Source organism: Meriones unguiculatus, chromosome 2 (genome assembly GCF_030254825.1).
Source record: "Meriones unguiculatus strain TT.TT164.6M chromosome 2, Bangor_MerUng_6.1, whole genome shotgun sequence".
Classification (NCBI taxonomy): domain Eukaryota; kingdom Metazoa; phylum Chordata; class Mammalia; order Rodentia; family Muridae; genus Meriones; species Meriones unguiculatus.
The window spans coordinates 76,741,364-76,765,446 of record NC_083350.1 but is presented as its reverse complement, the minus strand read 5'-3'; the positions used below and the strand labels follow the sequence as shown (position 1 = coordinate 76,765,446).

Here is a 24,083-nt window from a genome sequence, read left to right as displayed (position 1 = left end):
CAACTGAGACACTTCTAATCCTAGGCACATTTCTGCCACATTCTTTCAGCTTGTGAACTATTAGCTTGACATTCCCATGGGTTAAGACCCTCTGACATTGTTGCATTCAGTAGAGCCATTGATCAAAGTATCCTTACTTGTCTCTTTAGTATCCTGAGCTCCACTGGGAGGTGTAAGTGGCCAGGGTTCTTAGGTGCTTATGTAGGGTGGTGAACAGATGGAAAATGAAACACCCACAGGTACCGGAAGAACATAGAAGCTTACAATAATAAACATGCCAGTCCTAGACCAGCTGTGTTTGGGTTTTGACTTTGACTGGAAATACTCTTGGTTCTGTTTGGACTGTACTGCTAATGTTTTGTACTCTGTCAGAGTGCTGCTGATGCCAGGACCAGAAAGCAGCCCATCCACTGTCCTTGGGAAATATTCTTGGATGCTGATGGTGAGATTGAAGATGCTGTTGCTAAGGAGTCTCACAGAAACAGAGCCAGAGTGCTGAAGGGAATGAAAATATGATGACAGCCATCATGATAGTGCATGCACTTGGAAGGTGAAGGATCAGGAGTTAAGGACAGCCGCATCTTCAAAGAAATTTTGAAGTCATCGGAGACTCCATGAGACCCAATGTTAAACAAACAAACAAATGATAACAAAAGGAGCGTGGACTCGGGTCAATCAAAAAAGTACTTACCATACAAATACAAGGATCAGAATTCAGTTCCCCAGCATAGAAAGCACAGTGCTGCAGTGCATGCGTGTAACTCAGTATTGGGGAAGCAGAACCTGCTGTCTAGCCAGTATTTGAACCTGAGGGCTTCAAATCATTGTAAGGCTCTTCCTGAGAGAACTGAGGCATGTGTGCCCCTGCCCCCACGATGGTGATAGCCATTGGCTAGTGCAAGTTTAGGCACTTTGTGGTACTCTACCTATCATCTCAGCTATCTCTTTCTATACTGTACAAGGGATACTCTACTAGGGGAAGCGTTCCATTTGATTGATGAAGAAATGCAGGCCAGCAGGGAGTAGAAGCTGGAAACCCAAGTCTGTCTGATTTCAGAACCTAAGATCTTATTTAATTCAAATCACAAATATTCAGCATAACAGTAATAATTCAAAGTTTCTTCTAACAGTTCATAAATAATCTTTGATGCCAACAGTTTATTTTCTGCTTAATACTTGTTCATACAGAGCTGGGGAATTTAAAGAGACTTTGACTTTTGTCTCCAATCAGTCAGTTTTTACTCTAGGTTAAAGATAATACCGTCTTAAAAAAAAAAAGGTAGAGGCAAGAATAAGTTATTGTATAGCAAAATAATTGGGTGTACTAAAAATTATAAATGATTAGGTGAGAAAAAGAAAACGAGTTACCTGATCAAGGTGATATCTTCTCTCTGTAATTGTTCTTTAATTACAAGTCTATAAAATAAAGTAACACTTGGGTTGGACCTTGTACCCAAAAGGCACATTTGTGTGTGTGTGTGTGTGTGTGTGTGTGTGTTGTGTGTGTATAGGTCTGTGCGTGGAGAGGTCAGACCTTGTCTGTCACTCCATAGGTGCCATCCATCTTTTTTTAAAAGACAGGGTCTCTTACTAACCTGGAAGCCAACAGTAGACTAGGCTGTTGCCTGTTTCCGCCTCCCCACACTGGGTTGTGAGCGTGTACCTCCATGCCTGGCTTTTTGTTTTGGGATCACATTTGGATCTTTATGCTTGCAAGGGAAGAGCTTTATTGACTGAACTATTACCCCAGCTGTGGAAAAAGAATCTTTGCAGGGGCTGAGATTGGAATGAAGGTATGGGCATGACTGGATTTATAAAGGGAAAGATTCAGAGTCATGCACATGTGGGAAGATAAAGGCAGAGAGCTGGTTAAGTTTGGAGAAACCACTGTGCCAAAGATTGCCACAAACCATTAGGAACTGGGGAAGGATCATAGGACAAGCTGTCTGCTCCAAGGCCCAGAAAGGCTCAATCCTGCCAATACCGTCATCTTTCAGTTATAGCTGCCAGGACTGCTGGGGAGTGGCTTTCTGTTGTTTGTGATACTTTGTCACTGTTTTTAGAGGATGCAAGGACCACATTGTATAATTTTATTATGGCTTTTGTTACAAATTTACCAGAAGCTCAAGTGTTATACTCATAGTTCTGGAAGCCAGAAATACAAAATCAGTTTCTTGGCCAAACTCCTAGTCAGCAGGTCTGATCCTTCTGGAAGCCTCAGGAAGAATCTGTTCTTTGCCTCTTGGAGCATCTGGTGGCTCCTAGCATTCTCAGGATCTTGCTCCTCACCGCAGTAGCTTCCTCTGTGGACCTACTGTCCTTCCCTCTGTTTGCTAGACCGCCTCCCTCTTCTCCCATAAGGACAGTTGTTTGTCCACTTTCAGTCTACCAGATAATTCAGGAAGATCTTCCATCACACAAGCCTCAGTTTTATGATATCTGCGGAGACACTTTTTTCTGAATGTATAACATTTTTTTGTTCCAGGGATTGGAGCTGGTATCTCCTGTAGATTGTCTCCAGCCCGTCTCCGTATTCTGACAAATAAATTGAACTGGCAGTGGACAGAAAGATGATTCTGACCTGAGCAGGAGGGAAAAACAGTCGGAGTGTATATGAGGGTGAAAACTGAGGGAAGAATTTGATCATCTTTTGGGAATAGGCAAGAGACAGAAGAAGGAGTCAATAGGCACCTGAAGGAGGCAGATAGAGGAAGGCAGTTAACTGAAATGACTGAAAAAAAAAAAATCCTTATGCTAGTTTTCTGATACTGTAACAAAATGCCTAAGGCTGGAAAGTTTTATAAGAAAAGTTTATTCTGGCTCACGGTTTTGGAGGCACGGGGACAAGGGGAGGATCTGATGATGGCCTTCTTGTTTTTAGGGTCTAAAGTAGCTCAGGGTTTCACTTGGCTGTAAATAGAGCACACGTACCTGCGTGTGTCTTCTGGTCTTCTCCTTAGGATACTGCAAATATTCAGTGTTGGCAGCTCTACCAGCTGCTTACCCCTAATGGCCCTGTTTACCCCTAATCACCCTTTAAGGCTCCACTCTAAACACCACAGCCCTTACTACCTCACTGTGGACCTTGAATTCCAGGGTGAGCTTTGGCTGGGGACATATTTAAACTGTAGCAAGTGTACACGAAGGAAGAGAATCAGGAGAGGGTGTTGTTAAAACAGCAAGTCATTCTCTTTAAGAAATCTGTTCTGTTTGGTCTTGTGACAGTTTCATGCATGTAGACAATATTCCTTTACCCTACAGCTCTCCTCTCCCATCTTTAGGGTCACTCACCAACAGTTCCCCTTCCACTCTCATGTCCTTTCCGTTTGTTATTATTTTTTGTAGCCCACTGAGTCCAGTTGTCTGCTGGAATGGTGATCTTGTTAGCTTGACTTTATGTAGGTCTTGTCAAAGTAACTGCAGTTGGAGTGGGTTCATGAGTGCAAGGCTGCCATAGCCAAAAAAAACAGCAATTCACAGTTCCCCCTCTCACATTCTTTCCGCCCTTTTTCTGTGATGCCACCTGAGCCTTGAGGGGCTGCTGATACAGAAGTCCCGTTAGGGCTCAGCATGCAGGGGTCACTTATTCTCAGTACTTTGATCCGTTGAAAGTATCTGCTTTAACTGCTGCCTACTGTAGAAATACGCATCTCTGACAGGAGTTGAGAACAGCAGTACTCATTAGATATAAACATTTAAAAAACAGTCTGACAACATTTCCATTTAGCAAAACTACCATAGTGGGCCTCCCTCCAGGGCCTTTGACCTCTTGAGCCATGGGTTTTGATTAGGTTTGTTATTCCAGGCGCTAATTCCTTCCTGTAGAGCAGCAAGCCCCACATCCAGTCAGAAGGTAGCTGGCAGCTAATAACCTTCATGTCACTGCTGCATCAGCGAATACATTTTGGCTGGCAGGTTAGTACTGCAGCCTGCAGGGCTGGATACAAGGATAATAACACTAATGGCCTTTCTCCCTCCGAGGGCCTCATAGCATACTCTAGCACTGAACGCTCGTCACCAAGGAAAATGCTTTCAGGTCAGGTCCAACTTGATTTCCCTGTGTCCTGCAACCAAAGCCTGTTGTATCTTCCCTAGGAAGGTCTCATACCTCGTAGCTCTGACGGGTGACCAGTAACAGTGGCAATAGCTTGTGCTGTTTTACCTTGTGGCGAGGGACAGAGGTCTAGAACCTCTCTGACTAATAACTCATAGGAGATATCCTGTGCCCAACACTGAGATTTTTCATTTATTTACCCATGTCTTCGAAGGGAACCATTGTCTACTCATGCAGGGTACCTATGTTCAAACTTTTTAAAAATATGTATATATAATTATTGTTAGCTTACAAAGAGTGAGTTTCTATAAGTGTTTGTTATACATCCTTAGTTTGGGCTAACCCACCTCCAACCTCTCCTCTCCTCTATCCCCCAGCCTACATCCCTACTTAAACTTTTAGTCTCTGTATCCTCTGTACCCTACTTTCACAGCCCATGTATCCTCACCTTTTACAGCCTCTTCAGAAAGTTTTTATGGATGAGTAATTTTGCTCTGTCACTGTTATCTCTTTATGTAATCTAGATGTCTACAAACACAAAAAAATGCAGCAGCCTGTTTTTAATTTCTTTATTACTGTTCTAATAATTTTGTAGCATACAAATAGTGGCACTAAAAAGGGATTAAATGAATCACGTAATCATTTTTAAGTGATAAGAACATCTAGGGAAAACGTAAATTAACATCATCATCAATAAACAGTATTGTTTTCAAATTTTTCTGCAGTCTGAAGGTGTACTTCTTCAAAAAGACAGGTTTAGTATTGAGGTACTGCAACTTCTTTGCAACAGGTTAGAACAGGAGAACTGAATGTCTTTGCTAGAGTCTAGGCAGTCCCATTTAAGACTTGTGAGTATACTGAATGTAATAATATGATGATAGCTTTTAAAATAAAGGTGTTAAATTCTCTCAGCCATGTACTTTAGCAAAATGAAACAAACAAAACAAAACAAAAATTTCCCCTGAGACTTAGCAGTCAAGTAAGATGTTTAAAAAGTCTTTGCACCTATATAATGGAAAAGATTCTGTTAAAAATAAATCTTACTCAGTTATCATTAGGGCTTATTTTGTCCACTGATTGTCTAATAGACCCCACCCTCCAAGCATTTTATTCAGAGCCCTCTGGTGTTGATCCTTTCAGATACCTCCGCTTTGGACTCCTGAGGAAAGTGAACAGTAGCTGTGAAGTTTGTAGCAGGGGGGTTGGGGTTGAGCTGTCTGTCTGTCACAGAAAGCGTTAAGAGAGAACAGACATGCCTGTGAGATCTTTTACAAAGCGGAGACTGTATCCCAGTCTCTGCCCAGCACATACCCAGTGCTGGCTCCAGGGAGTCAGTATGCTCGGACTGTCTTCTGCCACGGGGCCTCTTGTGCACATGGTTCACCCAGGCAAGTGATGCTCCAGTGGTGCCCACCAGCGCAGCAGTGAGGGCAGCAAACCTATGCATCTCTTTGCTACTACCTCCCTGGCTTTTCATTTGCAAACTTGGATTATGTTTATTCCATGATGAGACAAAGTGGTTAAAAAAGATTGCTACAAATATATATAAAGAAATACAGGGGAAAAAGCAGTCTTTCCAAGAGAGACACTGACAAACTTTGTGGCCAATACTTGGGTGTTGGAAAGTACCCGAATTGCAGTCTCAGGACCTCTACACTTCTCCACAGGCCCTTTGGATGCATATTTTCATGCCACTGTTCCCAGAACCAGACCCTCTTGGCAATCAAATCAAATCATGTTACTGTTTACTTTGATGGTTGGCTGCTTTTGAAGAAGGCTAAAAGCGTCTGACCATTATAAAAATGACCATTGTAGCTTTTCTTTCCATATGATTAGATTCTTGGTACATTTTGCTAGAGTAGGAAAAAAACAAAACAAAACAAAACAGAGCTTTATATTTAATATTTAGTAAAATAAGGGAGGACAGGGCCTTTAGCTTAGCTCTGCCTTTACGTATGCTGTGCACTACTAAAAAGATCCAAACACCAGAGCAGGCTGTCCTTGTGATGGTCAAGTGTATATGAAGGAGAACAGGGCATTTTCCATCCCATATATATATATATATATATATATATATTTTTTTTTTTTTTTTTTTTTTTTACAGTGGTTCACAAAGAGCAGTCCAGGTTCTTAGCACAAGGGGTTATGAACTGCTGTTTTTCTTGTCTCTCTGGTGGATCTGTTTTCCTTGGTCTGGCAAAGAAGTCAGAGTCTATTCAAGACACCCCTGTGGGTGGCCTCTGCTCAGTGTTTCCAGAAGGGTGGATCACTCTGGTTTCCCTTCAGCCCTGAGAAACAGGAGGGCCACAAGGTTGGGGGTAGCAGTGGTGGCAGGGATCCCTGATTGGCTCTGATGAGCTCATACCCACGGCAGAGTCGCTTCAACATAAGCAACTCTTTGATGGTATAACCAATTGACTCTGAATTACATATAGAAAAGGGAAAATAGGTACTTGGATGCTTGTGCTGTCTGAGCAGCACAATCTTTCACTGGAAGAGATTCAACTAATAAAATAGTGTACAGAATACTTTACAGTAGATTTTTTAGAAGTGATTCAGAGTGTGACTGTCTCATTTAAAGGACAGATAGGGTGAAATTTCCAATTGCTCAACCAAAATGAGCCCATTAGCAGAGAGGAAAAGCAGTATAATGGCTAGGAGCAATCATTAAGGTGTAACCGTACACCCAAAGTTGTGTAGGTCAGCTTCCCAGTAGTATAACAAAATAAACTGCAAAAATCTGCTTGCAAAGAAGAAAGGTCCATGTTGGCTTATAGCTCCAGAGGTTTCACTTCATGGTCCGTAGACCTTGTTGTCTAGGGCCTGTGGTGAGACAATGCATGGCAGGGAGTTCATGGTGAGCCCTTTGCTCACCTCATGGTAATCTAGAAACAGATATGGAGAGAGTGGGGAGAGGGGAGAGGGAGGGAGAAGGGGGAGAGAGAGAGAGGGAAGAAGTAAGAAGGGAGGCTGAGAGGGAGAACAGAAGGAATAGAAGAGGGAGTCCCCATATCCCCTTGAAAATGTGCTGGCGACCCCTAGGCCCTGCCTCCACTTTGGATAATGTCATTGGCTGGGGATCAAGCTTTTCATGAATGGGCTGTGGAGGACATTCCAGATCTAAATTATAGCCCAGATAAACTGTCAGTAGTCAAGTACATATGGTTCTCAAAAGCTTTTTGACGGATATATGTGCCTTAGGACCCTAAATTCTAAGGAGAAATGGGAGAAAGGGGCTCATGAGGGAGAAGCCAGATGGGAAACGTGGATGAAACATGTCGTTCTGTTCATTTTCATGAGTGTCCAGTGCATAAGTGAATGGCTGACAATGTTGCAGGGCGTGTTAAAACCGCCTGTTTCCTCTGATGAAACAACCATTTGTGATTTTCAAACTACGTCATGCAAATAGTACTAGAACTTAGGGAGAATTACAGTTGCTTTAGAAAACATCAGAGTATTTTCCCCCATTCTTGTTTACGTTCACACACACAGAGAAATGTTCGCACATGCAGTTGTTAAGTCTCAAACCCTGGAACAAATGGCTGAGGCGCCTGTTTAACATATCAAGGCACAGGTGGACACCTACATTCCCAGCACAGGCAGGCAGATCTCTGTTAATTGAAGGCTGGCCTAGTCTACAAGGCAAGTCCAGGACAGCCAAGGCTACACAGAGAAACCCTGTCTCAAAAAGAAAGAAAAAGAAAAGAAAGGGAGGGAGGGAGAAAGGAAGGGAGGGAGGGAGGGAGGGAGGGAGGGAAGGAAGGAAGGAAGGAAGGAAGGAAGGAAGGAAGGAAGGAAGGAAGGAAGGAAGGAAGGAAGGAAGGAAGGAAGGAAGGAAGGATATCAAAGCGTACTGGCCACTAAGTTGTCCCAGCATGGCTTTCTCACTACCTGTTACAGAGTATGGCTGACATACCTCGCCCTCTGCCCTGAACTCTCCAGCCCAGGGGCTGGGCTGCCCTTACTCCAGAGACTCTTCCCTATATAATCCAGACATTTTGGGTTTTTGTTTGTTTGTTCTGTTTTTACCTTTTGCTCTCTTGGCCACTGTACCTGGTTCCCCTCTCCCCTTCCCTTCACCCTCCTCACATGCCTCAGGGTCACATCCACTCTGGACTTTTCCAGATCTCTCTGCCTCTGTTTGTGCTCTCCCTTTTATTTACAAGAAGCTCTCTCCTCCTTTGTACCTAGGAGCAGTCTTGTTCATCCTTTTAATTTTTTTTTCATTCAGCAATAAAAAGATAAATGTCATAGTAGTCTTGAAGTTCCTTAAAGTTGAATATAGATTTTTTTTTTTTTTTTTTTTTTTTTTTTTTTTTTTGTAGTGCAGGGGACTGAATCCAGGGCCTCACAGGTTAGGTGAGTGCTCTACAACCGAGCCACATCCCCACCCCCTGAATACGGGATTTAGATGCGACCTAGTGATTCTACTTAAAGATATACACAAGAGAGAAATGACAATTTGTATCACATAAAAACGTGTACATTATTCATAATAGCTAAAATTATCAACCCATTTATCCACTAGCTATAAGTGATAAATACAATGTGTCATAGCCATATGGTGAAATTCTCCTTGGTCATTAAAAAAAAAAAATGAAATTCTGGCACATGCTGTAGTACGACAAGCCTTAAAGGTATTATGCAAGAGCTGGAATGCAGGTCAGTGGTGGAGGACTTACCTACCGTGGGAAAGGCCCCGGATGAACCCGCAGTGCCACAGGAACAACCAAGTGTTAGGCTAAATAAAAAAGTGGCCAGACACAAAAGACCGCATGTCACGTGGTTCTGTTTCCGTGAGGTGCCTTGGACAGACAGATCTCTAGAAGTAGGTTAGTGGCTGACTGAAGTCTGAGGTCTGCGGGTAGGCACAGGGTTCCTCCTGTGAGGTGTGAGTGTGTGAAGTTGACGGCAGTGTTAGCTCTAGTACTCTGAATATACACTGTTGAGTTTATGTGTGTGTAAAACCAGTTGTGTGGTGTGTGGGTTAGATATGAATGAAACTATTAAGTCAAAAGAAGGCAAATTTCAGGCCCACTGCACGACTTTCATAACTCTAAAAATGAATGATCTCAAATCATAGTGGACCGCATCCTCAGGCTGCTGGGAGATCAGCTCCCTCCCCTCCCCAGGGTCAGGGAGTCTGTGACCCACAGTGACTCTGTAACACATGTGTGTTATGCCACATCGGGAGAACAAGTACATGTTATTATGCTCTCTGGCATACACTGCTCTGCATATGAAAACCATTGCCCTGCTCAGGTCTGATTACTTTATTCTCTGTCAGCCGGGGAGTGCCAAATGCCATACAGGAAAGCCATGTTCAGGAGTAATAATGAGCTGTGAATGTCATAGGCCATGGAGTTAGATTTGAGCGCCATTTAAAAAAACACAAGGGCTTAGGACTGAAGGCGCCATGTCGGGCCCTGAAGGTGGCAAAAAGGAGCCCCTGAAACAGCCCAAGAAGCAGGCCAAGGAGATGGATGACGAAGATAAGGCTTTCAAGTGGAAACAGAAAGAGGAGCAGAAAGAGGAGAAGAAGAAACTCAAGGAGCTAAAAGCCAAGGCCACAGGGAAGGACCCCCTGGCCACAGGTAGAATTAAGAAATCTGGCAAAAAGTAAGCTGTTCCTCATATCTGAGGTGATGGCGACCCCCTTCTATTTCTATTTAAACATCTGGATCCCTTGCCATAGCATCTTTGCCACCTACAGCTGGAATGAAGGGTTATCCTGGAGCCTATTGTACATTGTAATAAACTTTAGTAATAAAATAAAATTAATAATAAAAAATATAAAGAGAACACAAAAGAAACTATGCTCAATAAGCAGAAGTAGCTTAAGCTGAGTAAATACAACATACACACGATTCCTTTTACATGTCATACACCCTAAGAAAGCTGCAGCCCACCACACACCTTTCGGGCCCTATGGGATGATTCAGAGATGTTGGTTTTGACAACCCTAAATTTCAACTTTTAAAGAAAATTTGTGCCTATAGAGAGATAGGTAGGCAGGTTGGTAGGTAGGTGGATAGATAGATAGATAGATAGATAGATAGAGTCCTCAAATTAAAAAAAAAAAATTTTTTTACCTTGGTTTGTATACAGCCCTGACTGTTGTGGGACTAGCTCTGTAGTTGGCCCTGAACCCAGAGACTCGCCTGCCTCTGCCTCCTAAGTGCTGGGATTAAAGGCGCTGCGCCATCACACCCAGCCCCAATTTGTTTTCATAGTTAGGTAAAAGTTTGTTTTCCTCTTTCTGTCTCTTTCCCTGCCCTCTTGCCTGCATTCCTGTAACTCCCTCCAAACATTTTGCTTCAGAAAAAGTTGAAAGTCATATGATTGGAAATCATCCCTGGAAGTATGTCTCAAAATTAAATTTAATTTCACAAACACTTTTTTAAATATTTGGTTTTTATTTTTATCTATGTATATGTATGTATATGTTTCTCTGCTATTACAGGCAGCATCAGTGTGCTGGGAACTAAGCTCTGGTCCTCTACCAAAGCAAAAGGCACGCTTCACTGCTGAGCCATCTCTCCAGACCCCTCAACAAAGACTTCTTGCATTTTCCATTGTTGTTATTTGGACTCTTAAAACTTTATTTGAATAGCTTCATTGACTTTACAGATGGCACATTACTTTTAGGTTTAACTCTATCAGCATATTTATCTCTGTGGCTGGACCAGCCTCTAGCTATGGATTCCAGACTCTGTCCGTGAGCCCCCAAATGGAGTATAATGTGTTTACCACCATTTAGAGACATTTAGGTCATAATGTTGTTTACTGTGCATAGTGTTTGTGTACAACTTAAGAAATAATACGCTCTGAAGAATGCCCAGTCATTAGTTTGTTTGTAGAGCGCTGTCCTTTCTTCTTCGGCTTCTCTTTCTCGCCATAGCCATTATCTACACCAGCCAGTGTGTGGACCACTGGCTGTCCCTTCCTCCACCTTGTACCATTGGGCAGAGGAGATGCAGGCATGCATCTGAAGCCAAGAGTACCTCGGAGCTCATGAGTGAACACACGTGTCCCTAAAACTAAACATTCAGAGCGCTCCTCTCACGACAATGTAAATAAAACACCCAAGAGAATATTTAAACAGCAACAAAAAGTGAGAGTTGTTTCACTTTGCTAGCCAAAAGATGTGAAAATGGTTTGCTTTCATTTATATTAGACCTTTGTATTTTTTTTCAACTATCAGCAAATGGGTGTGTCCATCTTTCCAGATTTGAAGGCTTTGATCAGTTGAATGCCAATAATGAAAATCAGTTAAGTAATCAAGTACACACTGTGTTTTCACAGTCAGAAAAAACAACAACCACAACTCTACTTTCAAAGGACCTTCAAAGTGGTGGGAGGAAACCATGCACAGAGGTCATGTTGCATATACATACATACACGCAAATATTTCCTATGTTGGGAGGAATTTGTGAACAATCAAGATTGTACATGAGCCAACCTTGCTTCCTTAGTGAACAGCATACTGTCAGTGTTGAGATTAAAAGACCCTTGCAGGAACTCTTTCCTTTGAGGTCTATCTCTGTCAGTATTGAGATTAAAAGACCCTTGCAGGAACTCTTTCCTTTGAGGTCTATCTCTCCAGGACTATGTAGAGAAGTGGTTCTTCATCTGTGGGTTGCGAGCCCTTTGGGGGTCAAACTGCCTTTCTATAGGATCACATATCAGATATCTTGCATATCAGATATTTACAATTCATAACCCATATTAAAATTACAGTTATGAGGTAGCAACAAAACAGTTTTATGATTAGGGGTCACCACAACATCAGGAGCTGTATTAAAGGGTCACAGCATTAGGAAGGTTGAGAACCCCTGTAGAGGAACTCATAGATAGGCCCCAGTCCATGAGTTTGCAGAGAGTAGAGGTCATTCTGGGCTGGAATGCTGCAAATTTCACAAGCACAATGAAACTTGAACTCAGATAGACCCAGGGTCTGTGCGAAGAGCAAAGGACCAAAACCACACAAGCTTAATAGCCTAGCTTTCGATGTTGAGGGTGAGTGTTGAAGTGGATGTTACAAATGAACATGAGGTTTCCTATTAACTTCCCCAGCAGCTTCCTTAGGCCAAGTTTAGGCATTTGTCCAAGTAGGCAGTAGGCAGACTGTCTGCCTTGCTTTAGTGTCTCATGTTGGGTAGCTAGAAAGGTCATTGGAGATGTGAAAGATTACATTGGTCTATCCAGTCACCCAACACAAGCAAAGCCTCTCTAATCAAAAAATCTGAAATGGCAGAGGTCAGCAGGACAGGACTAGGAACCATGCACAGGGGTCATGTTGCATATACATACATACACGCAAATATGTAGGGGAGACAAACCAGACCTAAGATGTGACTAAAAGGACCAGTGGGCGGGCACCATCCCCCACAAAGCTCCCCTCCAAGAATCAGGTGAAGAAGGAAATGGACAGGCTGACCACCCAGCTGCAGCTGATGGTCAGAGAGAGAGAAATGAGCCTCGAGATCACCTGATCCTCATCACAGAAGGATGAGGACAATAGGCCCTATCACAGGCCAAATCCTTTCTATGAGAGACTCAAGACAAAGCATAGGCAGGTGGTATTGGGCCTGCAGAGCTTGGAGCATGAGCACACTGCAGCCTCACAGAACCTCAAGGAACTCAACAAGGAGACTGGCTTCTACCGCAGCCGCCACAGCTGGCTCCTGATGGCGCAGACCCAGCTGAAGAAGAAGGTATCCATGCTGAGGCAGAGAACAAGAAAGTGCAAGAGGATTGGGTCCTGCTGCAGTACCAGATGGGGGACATGCAGCAGATCTGTGAGGGCGAAGAGGAGGAGACCATCGACCTTCAGAGCCAGCAACTGTCCAAGGAGCAGGAAAGACTGGAGAAAGCCCTGCAGAATGCGAGGAAGCACAAGCAGCTGGCCATCCAGGAAAGGGACTTAGCATTAAAGCTGCAGCATCAGCTTGAGGAGCTCCAGATGAGGTCTGGAGCACCTTGAACTGGAGCTGGCCACGGCCCATGAGGAGAGCCTCCTGCAGAAGGAGCTGCTGCCACATCAGGAGCCACCTGCCGAGCCCCAGCCCCAGCCAACACAGAATTGTCTTCTTCAGAATGGGTTTCCTTTGTGTGAACAAGCCCTAATTTTTTTCTAGCCAGTGAGCCAGCCAGGCTGCTTCTGGGTCTGATTCCCATTTACTTTCTGATAACATTCCTTGAGAAAACTGGTTCTCCCTTGTCACTAAGTATTCAAGACCAGCTCCAGGCTGTGGGTCTGTCCTGCTAATTCTGCAGTAAGAGAAGGCTGCTGAGCATAATTTTCTGTGTGGGTTTTGTTTTTGTTTTTTTCTTTGTTGTTGTTGTCGTTTTTGGTTGTTTTTATTTTGCCTTTCTTATTTGGATTTTCTATATTCTCGTTATTGTTTTGCAAAATCTGGTTAGACTACTCACTCTTTTTTATTGACTACGCTTTTAAAGACCATTTTGAAAAAAAAAAGTTTTATTATGATTAAAAGTGCAATTTCCAACTCTTCAATAAAAATCTGAAACGCAAGACTCTTCAGAAATTAGAAACTTCTTGAGCACATCATGACATCACACAGAGAAGATTCCACATCTGACCTCAGGTGGGGAGTCACCATCAGAACATACACTCTCATGTAATATTGCCTTTAGGCTATGTATGTAAGCGCATCTGTAGCATGAGTAGACTCTGTTTGAACGTGGAACCTATCCTTAGGATAACATGTTAAACATCCACAGATATTCTAAAATTCTAAAAATAAACCTAATCCCAATCACTTGCTGTCCCAAGCATTTTAGATAAAGAATACTCAAACTCTAGCTTCTGTCTGAGGAGCATTAGCATGACTGCCCTGTGAAAGCAAGAAAGGAAGGTCAGAACCTGCTATTCCTGTGACACAGTCCTTACTGCCGTGTGCGAGGGGAAGCTGGTGAGACCTATTTGCTGCGGAGGCTGCGGTGGCAACATCAGAAAGTGAGATGAGAGTTACCACATAGCTGACTGAAAACGAAGGAAAGAGGTCAGAGGACACTCTTGATAGGCATGTGTTTGCTTTGGAGCACATTTATGGAGACAACAGTGGTACATTTAGAAAACTAGAAGTCATGGGGAGAGGCCTGCTTTGGGCAGACCAAGGACTTTTGGGTGTTCAGAGGTATGTGTAAGTCATTGGTATGGCTAGCCACAAAAATTGGATGCATCTGAGAAGAGCTTGGGAGGGGAAGGTTCAAATGCTCCCGTCTACACATCGTAATTGAAGACCTGAATTGTTGACCTGTCTCATAAGTAAACACTGAGAAGATGAAAAAGTCACAACGGAGGAAAGAAATTACCAAGTCAGTGTCACACCTTTGTAACCTCTTCTCTCTGACATTATATGGTGACTCCCATGTCCTTAGTATAGAGGATATAATATTAGATTCTGACTCCGAAATCTTTGTCTAAAGTAGAATTCGTCGCAGTCCTTAGGAAAGTTTGATAGAAGCACCCCCTCCCCGCTGCTGCCCACTAATTTTTGAGATAATATCTTACTGTGTAGCCCAGGCTGGCCTCAAACTCACTGTGCTCCTGCCTCTTTCTCCTGGGTGCATCTGGGAGGAGTGCTAGCTCGTGAGTGTGTGTGTGCATGCTTGTGTGTCTCTATGCGCCATGTTTCCTGTTGCTTGTTCATTCAGCTCATCTGGTGCATAGCAAGCACTGAAGGTAATGGATTAATTGCTACAGCTGAAGGAAACAAACACATGAACAACATGAAGGAAACAAAGAAAAGCTTAAGGCATTCACGCTTTTTAGGAAACACACAGGGATCTCCATATATAGCCCAGGCTGACCTCAAACTCATGGTGCTGCTGTGTCAGCCTCCTGAGGTCTGGGATTACAGCCATGGGCCTCCACCTCCTGTGGTAACACACATGGGCAAGAAGGAAAGGGCCACTGTGGAACTGTAGGCAGAGAATTCTGCACTGTTGTGAATGTTATAGCTCACCAACAGAGGCAGGAGAGGCAGAAGGTGCTGAGGGCCCTTCCCACTGTGTCTTCTAGGTGAGGCAGAAATAGCAAGCAGCTATTTCCTGCCAATAGTTACCCATTCCTAACTGCTTTCTAATTATTCATTCTTTCTATTTCCAGCCTTATGGTCCCACCCTTCCTAAGGGCCTCATCCCCTAACCAGGTCTGGCCTGTGTTCTGTCTGTGGTTCCTGAAAGGTCCATTGAACATAGAACGGGGTCATCAGGGATTCCACAGTGAGAATTTGTGATCTTCCTATAGTTCTGTGGCTAATCTTTTTATAAAGTGAGCTTAATGTGATATATACATCTGTGAGGTAAAACATAAAATGCAAATGTTCACTTTGGATTTAGGTATTTAAAAATCATAAATAGTTGGCAGAAATACAGGCTGTATTAAAATTTGGAATGAATTACAACTCTATGATATAGTACCACTTATGTTTAAGTTGCACTCCCAACTTGGAAGAGGAGAATTCAGAAAAGTGAATTATTAATTCATATATCAGCCTGAGGAGTAACAGCATGAGTTTGTGCTGGCAATCTTACAACATCTGAAATCACTCATGGCTGCTCTTTAAATATCCTAGGGTCTGTCTCTACAACCAAAAACTATTTTAAAACGTTTTTGAATGTGGATTTTTAAATGACAACCCAGCACATGTGTCATTTACCCCTTTCCTAGCTTTTAAAAACTCAGAATATGACATGGAACTCAGAACTGAATTGTAATTGATGACATACATGTAACGTGTACATAATAGAAAAATCTTAAAGGTGTATTTCTTCAAATATCTGTGTACTGTGTGTTGACAGGTCAGCGCTTTAAGCCCTGTCTTGTGGGTTTATTTTGTTAGTTGGAGAAAGAGAGAACGCTTCCCTCCTTTGACTTGCAGCTCTCAGAATCTAGCCATCCACAGAGCAGATGACTACACTAACCTCATTTTCTAGGTGGAGACACACCAGCACAGTGAAAATCAACCTTCAAGTGAAGAGAAAAAAAGACTTCGGGAACAGACTTGAAAAAACATACTAGTTTAAGCCAAGAGTCATGGGACAGGTCAAACTGTGCAGAGGACTGTTAGAGAAAGGGAGAGGTTGTGCAGGTGCTCACCCTGAAGCTATTTTATCTTGGGTCATCTGTGATCTCTTCCAGCTGTGGACATGTCTGCTGTGGTTCAGATGGAAGACCTTGGTTTTTATTTTTCATAGCCCATACAATGAATTCAGGATTAGAATTTTGATTCTGGCCCTTCAGTGTCTTAGCATCAATATTTAATAGAACTGTTGCCTACAAATAGAGAGGGTTCTAGAAAAAGAGGCCTCAGTTTGGATCAAGACATACTGCTATCTCCCATGCTATCTCTTCAGTGTATTTCCTCTCTCTGCGCAATTCCTCTATCACTTATATCTCTGAGTTTTTCTTTTTGTCAGTTGCCTCTTTTCTTAAAATCTAGCAACATGTGTGATTTTTATTTTATTTTTTTTGTCCCAGATAATGATCTGGGAATGTGTGAAAAACACAGATCTGATGCTATTTATCTTTTCTATGGCAAAATCAACCAATTCATAGGTACCTATTGCATATTTCAATTGGTGACTGCCATGTGAAATACACAAGGAAGTAGAAAGAATGAACCTTTATCTCAAGACACTTCACCTGGCTGTGGATGAGAGGACAATGCTCCATTATCATCAGAGAGCAATACAGTTGTCTTCCATGGCTGTCTAAAGGAAGATGGCATGAATTCTTGGGATGTCCTTACGTGACTTTTAGTTCAGATGACTCCTAGGCAGGGTGGACATACAGCCTGGAAATACCAGTTGAACAGAGATGTAATCTCTAGACTAAGCCTGTATTTATGGGTTTGGTTTTCAGAAAGCCCCTCTTTTCATTTATTACCTATAAAATGATCAGGTTGTTTCCTGAGAAAGCCTCTTCTCCAGTGCACATGCAGAGCAGGGTCTATTTGAGCATATCTTTTTAAGATTTTAATGTGCTTCTATTGATTGGACGTATATGTATTGTAATATACAGTAACACTCAAACCAAAATAATTTACTGACAACTTCCAATATTGAACATATAATAATTCTCATAGCAATAAACACCCAAACTGCTGTTTACCTGGGATGATTTAAATTCTCAATTCTCAATTGTAGATCTGTTAAATTCTCAATTCTCAATTGTAGATCCATTTCTCAATTTGTAGATCTGAATAACCGAACTTTGATATACCTCTTTTATTGTGGAGTTTGCTCTGTCATTGACTTGGGACTTGCTGTTGCCTCAGCTCCTTGGATATGATGTTCCTTAAAGACAGGACTTGGAACTGTCCACGTGCTACCCTCTGGCCAATGTTCTGGTGCCTGCCAGTCCTAGCTTTGTGCCTTCAGCCTTAACGTCCTTGCCAAAGTACACTTCTTGCAGCTTCCCCAAAATTTCATACACTTCCATATCAGGGTGTCCCATTCTATTGTGCTCAAACCTGCTTTAAGCCTCAGGATGCTACATCACATGGGTGACACAGAACAGAATCTTAACCAGTAAGCCGGGTTCTTTAATAGGGCCAAATCACTTGGCCAAGAAATAGTGCTATGATCAAGAGTTGATAGCCGAGATGTTACTTGTATTGTAGCTGACATACCATGTACATTAGTCAGGGATTCTGACTTAAATTCTCTCCAGAGACAGCACAGACATACGGAAAAGGAAGGACGAGGTGAATAGTTAAGAATATCTGGCTGCCAGAAAACAGACTGCTATGGACATCTGCTGCATACAAGATGAAGAGTCTAGATGTCATTCTGAATTTCTGCCATGTGTTTTCAGAAATGAGAGTGCATTTCCAGAACATTCTTTAGGGTGACCCATCAAAAAAGAGTTGTCATTATCTTTCAACAGTTTTTGTGTCTTGACAAGACGTAAACTTTATATGTGGAAAGCTGCTCAATATAATGCTAGGATCCAGATGTTGAATGTGCTAAGATTTTTTTTTTTAGAAGTGGGCTAAATTCTGAATGCTTTCTTTACTTACTTCTTGATACTTAGAAAAGGCCAATGTATAAAAAAAAAATTCTTTGTGTGTGTGACAGAGAGAGAATGAGAATAAGAATTTTGCTTCTTGTCCCCTTTTTCTATGTTCAATTTTATTTCAGTTGCCGTTAATAGAACATGAATTATAGGCAAGAGAGAAGACTTTTATACAGTTTTAGTTGTGGGTACGTGTGTGCATACAGGTACCCACCAAGGCTGTAAGGACACACTGAATTCATTAAAACTAGAGTCACAAACATTTGTCAACTGTCTGGTATGAGTTGCTGTCACCTGAACTCCTCCCCTGACAGAACAATAAGCATTCCTAAACCTCTCCAGCCTCAAGAGAGTGAGCTTAGTGTTAAAATCTGTAAGAAAATCAGAGTCCAGAGCTGAGCAGATACCTCAGTCAGTAAAATTTGGGCCTCAAAAATATGAGAAACTGAGTTTAACCCATAGAGGAACACACGCACACACGCACACACATATACACAAACCTGCTTTTTTGATAAAGAGTAGATGATGTCATCCTGGGAACAGCTAAGTTGGCCTGTAGCCTCAACGCATGCACGTTCACACATACATGTACACAATTGCACCTGCATGCATGTAAATTAACACATGCACAGGAAATCCAACAAGGGCAGTATAAGTGAAGAGAATCGTAATATAAAAAGTAAACATAAAATAAACACACTAGTGCTGACAGTCAAAGTTGGAGACATTTGGACAACAGGTAAGATGAGGGGATCATCATGCAGGAGGAGTAGGGCAGGTAGTTGACTCGTGGAGTTGGCAAGTGTATCCGCGTAAGTAAATGTGTGGCTAGTGATAGTGAGAAATTACAGGAGAGTGTAAGATTAAGGTAGCTGGTGTGTGTTTAGCTGTTGGGAGTGAGCCTCAAATATGTGCTTTGTGAGGCTGTTGTGATGTCGGTGTGGTCAGGGAAGTAGTATCGTCTTAGGATTTCTATGGTTGTGAAGAGACACTGTAACCACAGCAACTCTTAAAAAGAGAAGCATTTAGTTGGGGCTGGCTTACAGTCAGCAGTTTAGCCCATGGTCTATGGCGGGCAGTGTGGCAGCATCCGGCGCTGTGCTGGAGAGGCAGCTGAGAGTTCTGTGTCCAGATCTGAAGGCAGCAGGGAGAGAGGGTGACACTGGGCCTGGCTTGGGCGTCTGAAAGCTCAGAGCCCGTCCCCCGGTGACAGACTTCTTCCAACAAGACCACACCTACTCCAATAAAGCCGCACTTCTTAGTTGTGCCACTTGGTGGGTCTGTGGGGGACTGTCATTCAAATAACCACAGGTATCTAGAAGGGATTTGACATCAACTATTGTGTCATATCAGGCAGGGATTGCCACAGGCAGAGCTGATAGAGACGGTAGTAACCAGGGTTTCCTTTGAGGGAGTGTCCTGAAGAGTAAGAATGGACTAGGTGTGGCTGCTGAGAAAGTGTAAGGTGCTGTAAACATGGACTCCAGGCTGGGCCATAAGTCATAGTTAATTATGAAAGCAGAACACAGTAACCCCAGAGTGGAGAGTCGCCATGAAGAAGCTGTGAGCCGCATTCAGCTTTGGGATAATTATCAGTCAGTATTGAAAAGCCCTGTGATTTTGGATAGTATGTATCTTCATTTGCTTTCTGTGTCTCCAAAGATGCCTGGAAACTGATTCTCTCACCATCTCTTGTTATCAGTAGAAAAACTACATTTTTAACAATCCCTTTTCCCTTTTCATGGTGAAAACAACTTAGTGATTCTGGGGAGACTTTTTAGTAGTAATATATTTTTATGAGTGGGAAGACTGGCCTCACAAATTTTTATTTGTTGGTTTGTTTAAAAAATTCTTTTTAGACTTTCAAGCATGAACTGTATTTATACCATTTCTGTCCTTCCCTTTCCGCTGCAACCCCTTCTCTGTCCACCCAATTCCCTTCAAATTCATGACCTCTTAAGTTTGTGTTATATCTGTCTGTCTGTCTGTCTCTGTCTACCTACCTATCCATCCACTCATAGATGTATTTAAATATAGCCTACTGAGTCCATTTCTTGTTGCTTATGTATGTATTTATTTAGGGCTGACCGCCGGGGATTAGATATCCTATCTGGGGTCTTGGCTTGTCCCTGAAAACTGACTTTTCATCTCTTAGCAGCCATTTTTCTTGATGTTCTTCATCTAGCATGTCAACTGGTGGTATTGTTGTGCAGGTCTTGTATAGGTCACTATACTTTTGAGATTTCGTGGCTACAGCTTTCCTGTCATATATAGAAGACACTACCTCGCAGCAGGTATCCTGATCCTCTAGCCCTTACAGTCTTCGCACCTTCTTCTTCCATGCTGTTCTTTGAGCCTTAGGCATAGGGGCTGTGTTGTAGGTATATCGTTGGGCTTGATCATTTCATGGCTAGTTCAAAATACAGAACACTCCATGAATTTTAGTGTGTGTGTGGCTGAAACAAACATTCCTGTATTTGCTTAATTACTTAGTCTTGGTCTCTCATGGAGAACTTCATGTAGACTTTTCAGCGTGTCTGACCCTTCTTTCTTTCTTGGCCCTTTCTCTCTTTTCTCCCTTCTTTCTTCGTTGTGCTTAGAAGAATCACCATCTTTATAATGTTCAATTTGATGGTGTAGCTTGCTTCATTTTTTTTCCCTTATAGGAAAAGCGAGCAAAAAACAAACCCCAAGCTGAAATAAATATTATTTATTTTCAGCCCCCTGTTGGTGTGGTTTAGCGTGTTAAATTTCATTTTAAAAACTTCTAAAAAGGAAAAAATTAATCTAGAAACAGCACGGCAAAGTGAGACAGAGATCAGCGTTGATTTGAAAATGAAATCAGAACAGTTGCTGCTGCTATAACAGACTTCTTGTCCTTCTGAAAAATCACCATTCTGTTACAGATTCATACAGTAAAACTCATGGCTTAATGAGAGAAGTAGAAGAAGGGGAACAGCACCCCAAAACTACCTTTGCCAGGGACTAAAAAAGGATTTTAAAAGTTACCACAGGAACTAGTGAGAAAGCTCAGCAGGTAAAAATGCTTGGCCTGGAGTCTGATGAGCTGAGCTTGGTCCCTCAGTCTCCTGCAGGCTGTCCTCTGGTCTCCCTGTGTGTTCTCTAACACACATGCCTTCCGCATGCACAAGTACATAAATGTAATTCTAAAAACCAGCATAAACATTACAGTGAATAAAGTACTTTAAAAATGTTGCTTCCAGAGAGGAGCACTAGGGGTGGTGCAGCTTTTGAGTGTCTGTGGAGATAGGAAAGGGTCCCCCAAAGTCAGGTGGCTCGTTTAAACAGCAGATGTAGGTGGGCATAGCTCTGACACCACTGACCCTGGACAGCTGGTAGATTTTAAGATGCCTGTGTGCACATGTTGTTCAGTGAGCTTCCTGTAGAAGAAAGGAAAACTTCATACACGCTTAAACTGTATTTAATGTATCAGTTGTGTTGGAACAAATTTGTATTTTCAAAATAAGTATAGCTATAGAAGAACTGATTATAATCGTATCCGTCAACTATCATGTTAAGGAAGTTGAGCCTGAGCCACAGCACATGTGGCGTTGTGGCCTGGTCAGTGACTGAGCTGGTCATGATTCCTAGGCCTCAGCCTTCTTCCTCAAAAGCCGTGTGTTCCACTGTTTCCCCGTTCACTGTGTTACAGAAATTTTGGCTGGGCAGTGGTGGCACATGCCTTTAATTCTAGGACTCAGGAAGCAAAAGCAGGCAGATCTCTGAGTTCAAGGCCTACAGAGCGAGTTCCAGGACACTCGGCACTACACAGAGAAACCCTGCTTCAAAATTAAAAAAATAAATAACCACTGATCTGACATTTCAAAGCTGGAGAGATGATGGCTCAGTGGTTAAGAGCGCTGGCTTCTCTTCCAGAGGACTCGGGTTTAATTCCCAGAACCCACATGGCAGTTCAAAACTGTCTGTAACTCCAGTTCCAGGAACCCCAACACTTTCACACAGACACACATATAAGCAAAACACCGATGCACATGAAATAAAAATAAGATCATTAAAAAATTTCCTTCATTGTTACAGTTTTTACTGTTATTAATTTTATTTTAGCCCTTTAAAAAATTTAGAATTCAGATAGCTCTTTAATTAGATACTGTATAATTGAGTATTTTTCACCCTCAAGGTTCAGGTTTAATAATGCAAGAAGCAGGAACCCCACATAGTGTATGATGCCCACCTGCCTTGATGCGACTCACCTTTGTTAGAAGTATTCTTTGTCCTAGTGTTCACTGCATGTTTGTCATTTTACAGACAAGCACCAGGAAGGACAATGGCTTGCTCAGGACCCACCTGAGGCTGGCCTACAGTGCTGGTCTCCTGGTTTGGAGGGTAGGGATTTTTCTGTGACCTCTCATCTGTTTCTCCCCTCAGCTCACTCTGGGCGAGAGACAGATGACTTTGAACGCATCCCAAATTGTCTGTCTCTGAAATGTTAGTCCATATTAGAAATGCAGATGGCTACGACTCCAACATGTATGACCAGCAAGCTGCCATCCACAACTGTGGGACCACAGCTGTCTTAGGGAGTATTAACACCAAATATGATAAACTCTGTGCTGCTTTGGATAAAAATGGCCCCCATAGGCTCATATATTTGACTGCTTGGTCATTGAGGAGTGGCACTATTTAAAATGAAAGGATTAGAAGGATTAGGATGTGTTGGAGGAAGTGTGTCATTGGGGGTGGCCTTTAAGGTTTCAAAAGCGTGTGCCAGGCCCAGCCTCTCCTTCTCTGCCCATGGATCTAGATGTAGCTCTTAGCTGCGACTCCAGTGCCATGCCTGCCTCTGTGTTCCCCGCCATTATGATAATGAACTAACCCCCTGAAACTGTAAGCAACTATAATAATAAGTATTACCCCGATCATAACATCTCTTCACAGCCCTAGAACAGTGACTAACACAAACTTCAAAGGAAAATTGTGATGGCGTCAGGGAGAGAGGGGAGGTGATCATTTCCCTTGCTTACTTGGGTAAGACATAAGATATTCCCGTATTCTGTTTCTTCATCCACAAAATGTTGGCTATAGCAGAACAAATTAAACATATGTAAAAGTCTTTCAAGGCTTTTATACTAAGTGTTCAATCAAATACTACTATAATTTTGATAAAAGCCAGCTATTATCAAGAGGTTACTTTTAAAAGGTAAAATCGTGGTTGTGGCAATATCATACAGGCTGCATCAAGGAATCCTACCCATTAATCAGTGAAGAAATCAGTAAGATGCTGTAAGTGATCAAAGGAACATCCCAAAGCAGGTGTAGACAGCCAGTCAGGAATGCTGACATGCGTTTGCTTAACAGACACCAAAGAGAATAGATAGAGAATAGAATTTAGTACCACTAGCACTGGCCAAAGTTCACTTGCATATCATTGTTTTCAGTGAGCTAAGACTTACAAAATTGTAAAATCAGAAGCCTTCAAAGTGCACAGACCCATAGAGTAAGGACTTTGAAGAATATAAAAGGTACAGCTGCTTCCCTGTCTATAACACCCCATAACTACCCTGGCCATGCCATGTTAAAAATGTTAGTTTCACAGCTATTCTTAAGCAATCTGTATTATTGCTAGTTTTTAAAGTATATCCTAGGAATGTTTTGGGACCAATAAAATAATGGGTAGGTGTGCCTCTGTTTACAATGCCATTCCACTGGGATAAGCCCATCATAAATTGGAGATGCATATAATCCATTTAACAAACAGTATAGCCTCACCCCACCCACGTCAAATGTGCACAGAACTCTAACATTAGCCTGAAGTTGGGTGAAGTCTCTGCCACAAAGCCCATTCTATAACCAATTGTTGAAGCTCATGCAATCTATTGGGTACTGGACCAAAAGCACAAAACAAAATGGCTGGATCATCACGAAGTTGACCAATCTTGGATTGAATAACTGGTGAGCCAGGGACTATCTGTGTGTGAATCATGCTTTTGCAGACAAGAT

At 42.4% G+C, this 24,083-nt stretch overlaps 2 protein-coding genes and 1 pseudogene across 2 annotated transcripts in view; all 3 read left to right on the top strand.

The window, feature by feature from the left end:
* Positions 1-24,083, top strand: part of Colec12 (collectin subfamily member 12) — a 160,795-nt gene that overhangs the window by 45,802 nt on the left and 90,910 nt on the right. The window lies entirely within an intron of this gene.
* LOC110562775 (translation machinery-associated protein 7-like) lies at positions 9,462-9,848 on the top strand. The gene has a single exon (XM_060376911.1). The coding sequence runs from the start codon at positions 9,471-9,473 to the stop codon at positions 9,675-9,677; it is 207 nt and encodes a 68-aa protein (XP_060232894.1). The 5' UTR covers positions 9,462-9,470; the 3' UTR covers positions 9,678-9,848.
* On the top strand, positions 9,700-13,194 carry LOC132652244 (disks large homolog 5-like; annotated as a pseudogene).